The sequence below is a fragment of the Ipomoea triloba genome, chromosome 13, assembly GCF_003576645.1.
Source record: "Ipomoea triloba cultivar NCNSP0323 chromosome 13, ASM357664v1".
In the NCBI taxonomy this organism is placed as follows: Eukaryota; Viridiplantae; Streptophyta; class Magnoliopsida; order Solanales; family Convolvulaceae; genus Ipomoea; species Ipomoea triloba.
The window spans coordinates 12,660,326-12,669,969 of record NC_044928.1 but is presented as its reverse complement, the minus strand read 5'-3'; the positions used below and the strand labels follow the sequence as shown (position 1 = coordinate 12,669,969).

Genomic DNA, 9,644 nt, shown 5'->3' with positions numbered 1-9,644 from the left:
AGCTGCTATTGTGTTGGCTTGGGGAATGACATCAAGGGGTGTCTTACTGGTTCTTTCCTTCTGCATGAACTCCAAGAACCTCTTGTAGTCCTCATGAGTGGCAAGGGAGTTGTTCTCTGAACTACAGGTTTCTTGCACAGATGCCTGAACTTGATTAACTGCTGCTATGTTTCTATTTCTTGGCTTCCAACCAGGGGGATAGCCATGCTTTTTATAGCATTTCTCAACGGTGTGCCTTGTATAACCACAGTAACTACACAGAGGCTTTTGTTTTTGGTTGGGAAAGAATCTCCTGCTATTGTTGTCTGACTTAGTAAAGAAGGCACTTGCTCCTACTACATTTTCTCCTTGGCTGCTTAATCCAATGTAAACTTGTCTCTCTTGTTGGGAGATCATAGCGAAGGCCTCTCCAACATCAGGGAGAGGTTTCATTAGCATAATTTGGTTCTGTAGTAGTGAACATATCACTTTCAAAGTGCGCCTTGACCTTCTCAGACAATGTATTTCTACATTGACAGTTTGGAGAACATTCAAAGCAGGGAATATGTCTTAGAACCAACAATTCATCACACAATAGCTTTAATTGCGTGAAATACTCATTAACATATGAGTTACCTTGTTTGATTTGGTGGATTTCAGACTGAATCTCAGCAATACGGAATACATCCTATTGACTGAACCGCTTCTTGAGGTCCTTCCACACACCTTCTGCAGTGCTGATCCAGAGTACACCACATCCTATGGTTGGTGAAACAGCTCTCATGATCTAAGACAGTACCATCGTGTTACACTGATCCCAGTATTAATACTTCGTATCTAGTTGGCTCGGAATCACCATTGTTCCATCTACAAAGCTTAGCTTGTTCTTGGATCTTAGCGCTATTTCCATGGCCCTCTCCCACGAGTGATAATTCGACCTTCCTTCAAGTTGTGCGGTTACGAGCTATAGAGCTGGGCTCTCATTGGGATGAAGATACACAGGATTCATTCGATCAGTGGGATCGAAGAAAGATGCTACGGGAAAAATAGGGTTTGGCATCGGATGAGAAGCACGGTCTGATTTCTGGCTTCATCCGGCGGCGGTGCAGACTGTCGCACCATATTAACAGCTAGTGATCGCCACGCCATTGATTGGCTCTGATACCATGTGGAGAAAGGAGATAGAGAGTGCAGAGAAGCAGAGAAAGTGGAAGAATGTTTAAGTCTATTTCATTAACTGGAACTAGTTACAAGCCGTGTGTTTATATATGGGAAAAGAACGGGAAGAAGAAGGCAATCTGCTTTGAACTGAATCTGTTACAGGACTAACTGAATTGCCTAAGTGTTTACAGCTAAGCATTTTTACACTCTAAACTTGATGTTGATCTCTTATCTGTTGACACAACACCTCTTAGTATGGTTTTTTTTCTTACAAGATTTTTCACTAACAAGGTTTATAACTAAGCATACATATAAGGATTCATCCATATGGTAACTACTAATTAGTCACACGGGTTGTTATACAATACATTAACTTGGAGCACATGTGAATTTGAACTCAATTACTTCAATTATAGAGATCTTTTAGACTGCTATCTTTATTTTTCAGAGGTCTTTGGGGATTATTACAGTTAGGGATAGCACTTGGGTGGGGTACTTGGGGAGTGGGGAATAGGGTCCCCGTCATGTGTTGGGAGTCATTTAAAGCAACGCACATTTGTATGGGTCATGGGACACGTGTCTTTGCTTCCAGCTCCACCTCCTTCTCATGCGCTATTCCTTGGTTTAGAATGAAGGTGGTTGTTGGATCATCCACTATATAAACAACAATAATCCTTGGGGAAAAAACACACAAAAACAAAGCTCTCTTCCTCCTTTTAATTCTTCTGTCCCATTATCTGAGCAAAGTGAGGTTCATCTGCGCTATAGTTAGTGTAAGCTTAGCGCAGCTAGTTTGTATAATCTGTCGAAAGCGTGCCGGGATCCTTAACTACACCGACCGGACAAATAACACTTTTAAGGCAGTGCTATTTTAACACGGCATAGACTTCATATTCTGTTTTAGTTGTTTTTATTTTCTTAAAGAGTGTTAGAGTTAGTTGAAGTTGTCTATATTTCCCAACAATTAAAAGCGTTATTCGCAACAGTCAACCTTTTGGTACAAAGAATGCTGATACTCTTCGAACAACTGAAACTAGTCTATGTGTTATTTTGTGATCCACCCGAACCTGCTCCACTAAGGTTCCCCTTTCAAGAACCAAGAGAAATCAATCCTGAACCGGATTATACTCTTGGTCAAGAACCGGGTGTAACTCTGGTGCAATTTACATATGACAATATGGTAGCCAGAGGATACCTTCTATCACAAATGAATAACAAATTGTTTGACATCTATATCGAACAAGAATCGGCAAAAGTTATTTGGAAAATGCTGTCATAAAAGTATGGTTCCAATGATGCTGGAAATCAAAGTGACAGAAACAAAAACAACGAAAGGAGTGGAAAAGGTAAGAAACTCAAAAGAGGCTTCTTTGTGTGCAGTAAGCATGGACACCGAGCATACCAGTGCTATCATCACAAGGGTAAAACTCATAGAGGTTAATCTGACAGAGCAAGATGAGTATAACATCCCCTTAATTAGTAGTTATTTTTAGTAACTCTTATTTGCTCTAGTTTCTAAGAGATTGCATAAATTGAGATATTATTAGTACTAAATACTAGTTGATTTGTTTAAGTTTTAAATGCCTATTAGTGCTTGTCATGTCAATGTGTTGAATGCTGATGACATTGTTGCATATTAATAGACACAATTAATAGTGACGTGCTCAAAGATAAGTGAACTGTTTGATGAGATACATTCACATAGTTTGAAATATTTGAATTGTGTGCTGAGACTGTTTGTCAAACGTGATAAGCATATATCAAAGACTTTTTCACCTTGTGTTGGTAGCATGGAGAAGTCATCATTTTTGAATACTCTGTCTATGAAGGTGGTTTTTAAGTAAACTTCGGTTTCACCACTCGACCTGGGAGTTTTTAAGAAGTAGGGTGTTGGTCATGCAGGCTAGTTGAAGTGCTACTTGACCTTCACTTGAAATGAGATTGGCTTTGACATGCTATCGAAGCTTTGTAATATGCATTGCTTAAGTTGATTTAAACTACCTTTTTACTAACAGATGTGTACTAAGTATTCTCTTGAGAATAAATTTAAATGTGTACTGATTTGCATAATACCAATGCTATATATGAGTTATGTAGTGAAGGGAAAATTATGAAGTTGAAATAACATGACTTTGAATGCGAAAGTTATAAGTGTTAAATTTCATCTAGATGAAATCCGTGTAGATAAATCTTTCTCCAATAAATGTCAGTTTGAATATAATCTTTGAGTATGAAATCTACTTTTCTCAAGAAAGTATGTGAAATTTATAATTATGTTGTTCAACCTGAAACAACATGCAACATGCAAACAACATTATCTTTGTGGCTCACTAGTAATGAGCATTTGTATATATGATTTAAAATCTTAATTGGGACATCTTGAATATCTATGATTCCTTTATAAAGTGAAACCTGAGTGGTTTAAGGTAATCAATTTGGTTGAAATATATTCCACTATTGAGAGTGTATTAACCAAGTGCAGGGCTGCTATAAAGCTTACATAGGCCAATCTGCTCAGGAGCCAATGTTGGACACCAAAGATCAATATGAGTAAGAGATCAAGTACTTTTGAGAAGAATACTTGCAATCGTTGCATTGTGGGGTAATCAGCTCTTTATATTTCCTTTCTCTAAGTCTCTTTACTTTACCGAGAATAATGGTAAAAGAGAATGTTTAATGTTAAACATGAAAATCTCTAGGATATTATTTATGAGTAAATAAAGTACTTGTCATAGTATACGTAAGTTTGATGGAATTAATCAACTTATTTTATAAATAATGAAGACTAATTATGAAATTAGTCGTTAAATTGTTGATGGAATGACTTAAATGCCAAGAGGTGATGAATCCATGGTGGATCCCACTTGCGTGGCCAAACGAAACCATGGAAAGAATCACAAAGTATTACACTAATTGGTCATTCCAATGATCTGTGTACTGTTGAGGTTGAGCTACAGCTCGTAATGAATTTATAACCCATGAGATGGGTGGTCCTATAGAGACAGACTTAATGAATTCACGGCTTAATAATTGATAGAGTGAGCATAAAATGCTCTTAATGATTTCACACCCTAATTTGGGTAGTCTATATTGAGATAGGCTTAAAGAAATCACCTACTTAAGTGAAAAAAAAAAAAGGTTAACCACCTTTTCTGAAAGATAATGAGCTATCTTTCTAGAGCACTCATGGGCATCCGGATGTCTAATTGAGTAAAAAAATATATGAGAAGCATGATGTTCTTAGTGAACTACTAGATTTATGTCTTTAACTACTCTGTAGCCTTTAAATGTGGTCTGTACTGAGATAGACTTGACAGAGTTAAATTTCTATACTGAGATAGACTTGACAGAGTTAAATGTCATACTGAGATAGACTTAACAAAGTTAAATGTCTATATTGAGATAGACTTGACAGAATTAAATGTTTATATTGAAATAGACTTGACAGAATTAAATGTCTATATCGAGATAAATTTGACAAGGTTAAATGTCTATGTTGAGGTAGACTTAACAAGGTTGAAGGTCTATATTGAGATAGACACAACATACTTGAATATTAAGGTTTCATCATAAGCAGTCAAAGAGTTTGACTTTCATATAACCTGCATTTTAGAGTTGATGTGTGTCTTAAGTTCAAAATTTGTCTAACCAATGAGTTCAAGATTCATATCACTCTCGGGAAGAAAATTACTCAATGTCACTACGTATCAGTTTAAGTTTAAACACTGATATTAAGGTCAGCTCGTTTGCATTGCTCAGATAGTATATTTCCTAGCTTTCTACTTTGAATATGTGGGGGATTGTTCGGAGTCATTCAAAGCAACACACAATTGTAGGGGTCATGGAACACGTGTCTTTGCTTCCAGCTTCACCTCCATGTCATGCGCTATTCCTTGGTTTAGAATGAAGGTGGTTGTTGGATCATCCACTATATAAACAACAATAATCCTTGGGGAAAAAAACACAAAAAGAAAGCTTTCTTTCTCCTTTTAATTCTTCAGTCCCATTGTCTAAGCAAAGTGAGGTTCGCCTGCGCTATAGTTGGTGTAAGCTTAGCGTAGCTAGTCTGTGTAACCTGTCGGAAGCGTGTCGGGATCCTTAACTACACCTTTACCGGACAAATAACGCTTTGAAGGCAGTATTATTTTAACAGGCACAAACTTCATATTCTGTTTTAGTTGTTCTCCCTTTCTTAAAGAGTGTCAGAGTTAGTTGAAGTTGCCTATATTTCCCAACATCATGCCCTCAAATTCATCCGCCATTCCTCGAATCGGCCCCATTACATGGCCGGGATGGAGAATTATCCCCTATCCCCATTATATTCCTGTGGAAACTTTTCATGGAGGGAGGTACCCCGTCTTGATTTTTTTATACACTTCCCGCTTTTTTTTGTACACTATAAAATACGGAGTAATATATTATACAAATTATATAATTAATTTACAAATTTATATATTTACCTATCAAATTAGCCTTAATATCCAGTTATCTCAAATACAACTAGTATATATAAAATACTTAAAAACATTAAATAATACTTAAAAGTTCAAATTAAATTATTCGAGCCTTATGTCCAAAAATACCAAATGCCCAAAATTCGAAATATCCAAACATAATAACTTGAAACAAAATATAACCAAAAGTCCAAATATTAGTACATAAAGATTAGTATATTACATATAATTGCAACCCAGTCAATGTCCTCATCCCCACCCTCGTTCCCCAAAAAAGTTCTCCGCCATCCCAGTTGGAGTGAAAATCGGGTTGAGTTATTATCTCTAATTATTTCTTACATATATAAATGAAGATCTTCACGTATCATTATAATTATATTAATAAAATCCCTTTGTCTTATATATTCTTGCTCTACATTATTATCTTTCTAGTTTACGCTATTATATTTACATATGTGGATTGCATCATGAAATAATAACGATACAACAATTTACGTGAAGGACCTTTTCAATCCACGACAGTTTACATATTATTCTAACTTAATATTGTAAAGGCTTGTTTTCAACTGGTAGACCTGATCGATCTGAGCCGTTTATTAACAAGTGGGATCGGAGCCTTTAGGTTAGCAGTGATGTAAATGATCGATGTTAGACGCCATAGTGGCTATATAAAATACTACAAAGCAACTCCATTGCAGATTTAGAATTGAAGCCGCCAATATTAAAACACATTAAATTCTGCATAAAATTAAAGAAAGATTTTCCTAATAACCCGCGTTAGTTACGTTGTAATATATAACCTTATTGTCTTCAAACTTTTCTTCATCTGGAAACTGCATGGAAGCTCAAAACGCCTTACAATATCCATGTTTGTTTCAATACGTAACCTTGAACCGTATAAATACCTCATTCATCCTTTACGTTAAGCTCAACGGTCTCTGTTTTGCTTCTTCTTCGTTTCTCTGCTTTTTTATGCTAAAGTTATGTCTGATTTTGCTCTTCTTGAATCTGTTCGGCGGCAGTTGCTGGACGACTTTGATGCTCCCCCGGTTTTCTGCCGTAGAGGAAGCTTGGGTGAATCCGGGTGGTTGTCGTCGGTGGATGAGACACCCACTGTGGCGGTAGAAATGGGTTTCTATGAGTTTCCGGTGATTTTGGATTTCACGGCGGTGTCTCCTCCTCCTCCACCACCACCAGCAGTTAAGAGGAATTACAGGGGTGTGAGGAGACGGCCTTGGGGCAAGTTCGCGGCGGAGATAAGGGACCCAGCAAAGAACGGGGCCCGCGTGTGGCTGGGGACGTATGAGACGGCGGAGGATGCGGCGCTGGCATACGACAGGGAGGCGTTCCGCATGCGCGGGGCACGTGCCTTGCTCAATTTCCCGCATAGGATCAACTCAGGTGAAGCGGAGCCAGTTAGAATCACAACCAATAAGAGATCTGCTTCAACGGATTGCTCCTCCTCCTCCTCCACAACATCGGAAAATGTCTCATACTCTCATCTAAGAGGTGGAAGAAGACTGCTTAAGCATCAGTAGTACAAAGTTAGTTAGTTAGTTATAGCTCTTTTAATCTGCAATAACTGCAGGCCAGCTATCTCATTTCAGATTTTTTAGAGTATTATTCTTCTATTCAAAACCTACTTTTTCTCCTTCAACTAATTAGTACAATACTACAATATCATTAAATTAGTCTAACTCCCTAAGCTATATGGATTAAGGAATCTCATAACACGGGAAAATACTTAATTGCTATAATTCGGGTTGCACTGGATACATTGCAAAGGAAATTGAGGAGTCAAAACAAGCTGTAGACTCATTCGGATCTGCATGTTTCGGTAATTATTCTGTTTTCAAGTTTGGCTTTTCTATCCTTGTGTAACCATGGAACCCATGTAAGTATTTTTCCCATATATATATATATATATATATATATATATATATGTATATATGTGTATATACATATATATATATGTATATATATATATATATATGTATATATATATTGTTAGGCGTGGGCCAGGTTGGTCGAATTCAGCCCCGCTAGATTAGAGACGTGGCGTCATGGCTTACCATAAAGGTATGTGGTTAAATGGTTAATGTCCACTTACTTATATCGCCAATAAGTAAGGGATGACAACTAGATAACCAAAAAATTCTATAGTTAAGCGTGTTTGACTTAAAGCATAGTGTAACGCTGAGATCCATCAATTAGTATCATAGTCGAGGTCACGAGTTTGAATCGATGGTGAGGCGAAATCCGAGTCCTGTCCCAGATGAGATGTGAGCGTTGTTAGAATAATTATCATTATTATTATATGGTTCCTTATTATTTTCTATGGCTCATAAATATTTATTTAAATTTAATAATAATAATAATTTTATTATTGATCAGTTAAAATAAGTAGCAGTTTCATCTGCTCAGACAACCATCTCATGTTGATGGAACTGTGAGATAGTTTATCAACTATTCAATGGCCCTGGTCATCTCCCCAACCTTCCGCAAAACTGAAATTCTCTCTCCATCAGAGTTTTTTTTAGACTAAGGGAATTGCTTAGGGTCTGGAGGGAGAAACCAAGTCTCCAGTTCATGTATATGAAGGGAATCTCCAGTTCAAGTATCTGCAGGGAAGCCATGAAGCGAGGTATATCTGTTAAACTTTAATTGAAGTACCGTATGTGAAAATTATATGTTCTAAAGATCTTATATACCCCGTACTTAAAAGTTTTATCTAACATTTGGTATCATGAGCAAGGTTGTAGTCGACATGTGTTTAAATTTTTATTTATTTTTTTCCATATAAGCAGTAAGAAAGTTGCATGTGTATGTATCCATTTGCAGTAAGAAAGTTGCATGTGTATGTATCCATATATACAGTAAGAAAGTTGCAAGTGTAAGTATTGTTATATGGATTGCATGTGCTGGATTACAGTGTTTAATGCAATGGATTATATATGTTTTCATAAATACATATGTTTTACACAACATTGTTTACATAATGGAATACAAAGCATATGCCAGTATTTAATGCAATTATTGATTGTAAGTTTCTTCCCATGGATTACAAGTTCGGATTAAAGTATGTTGATTTCCACGGCATATGGTTTGTAATGATTGTGTTCGGCGCATGTATCATCGCTTCTTCGTCTGTGCTTTTTACTTCATATATTATTAATATGCTGCAATATTACGGTATATTACTACTGTTTGAGGTAATTTGAATGTCATATATCCATTATGTATTAGAATTATTATTCTATTATAATTATTATTCTATTAGAATTGAATTACTTATTTCCTTTTAATATATTATTCCGCATTATGGATTTTCTGATATTATTTATTATGGTATATTTATTTGATATCTAATTATGATTATTTGTTAGTCACCAAAGTGACCAAATTATAAAGTTTCATTGATATCAAATTTAAATAATAAAAAATTCAATTACCCATGATTATTTGATGCTTATAATGAAATGACATGATTTTATTTTTCTATTATATTGGGTAAATTGAAGTTTAATAATTATGAAATATTTAAGAGTCTCCCAAATGTTGATCAATTATTTCATAATTATAAACATAATATCGGTTAATTATATATATTTGATTGGGTTGTTTAGCATATCCAAAGATAGCAAACAAGTCTAGTCGTAATATAATTAATTACCAATTATGTGAAAATTGTAATAATTGGGCATCGTTATGTTTAATGTTATACGTTGTTGGATCACCCAAAGGAGACCTTCAATGTATTTAATATTTTATGAGTATTTTAGTTAAATATGTTTATCTGTTTATGTGTTAATGTAGAATTAATGTTTAAGTATTTTATATGCATTGCGGCATTAAGTTGTGTTTCAATGCATTCGCAAGCTGCGTCTATTGTAAAGTTTAATAGGTTGAATTTTGCTGAGTGACATGAACAAATTCAGTAGCAGTACTGATGATGTAGCTTTCCATCAAGCATGAGAAAGGTCAAATAGACTCAGCTTAATGCTTATGCGAATGACACTTGGAAGCAACGTCAAGTCAATAATTCCCAAA

At 35.8% G+C, this 9,644-nt stretch overlaps 1 protein-coding gene across 1 annotated transcript; it reads left to right on the top strand.

Moving 5' to 3' along the window:
- The first annotated feature begins 6,577 nt into the window (after window positions 1-6,577).
- LOC116001214 (ethylene-responsive transcription factor 2-like) lies at window positions 6,578-7,132 on the top strand. The gene has a single exon (XM_031241103.1). It carries the CDS (start codon window positions 6,578-6,580, stop codon window positions 7,130-7,132), a length of 555 nt encoding a protein of 184 aa, XP_031096963.1.
- The last annotated feature ends 2,512 nt before the right edge of the window (window positions 7,133-9,644 follow it).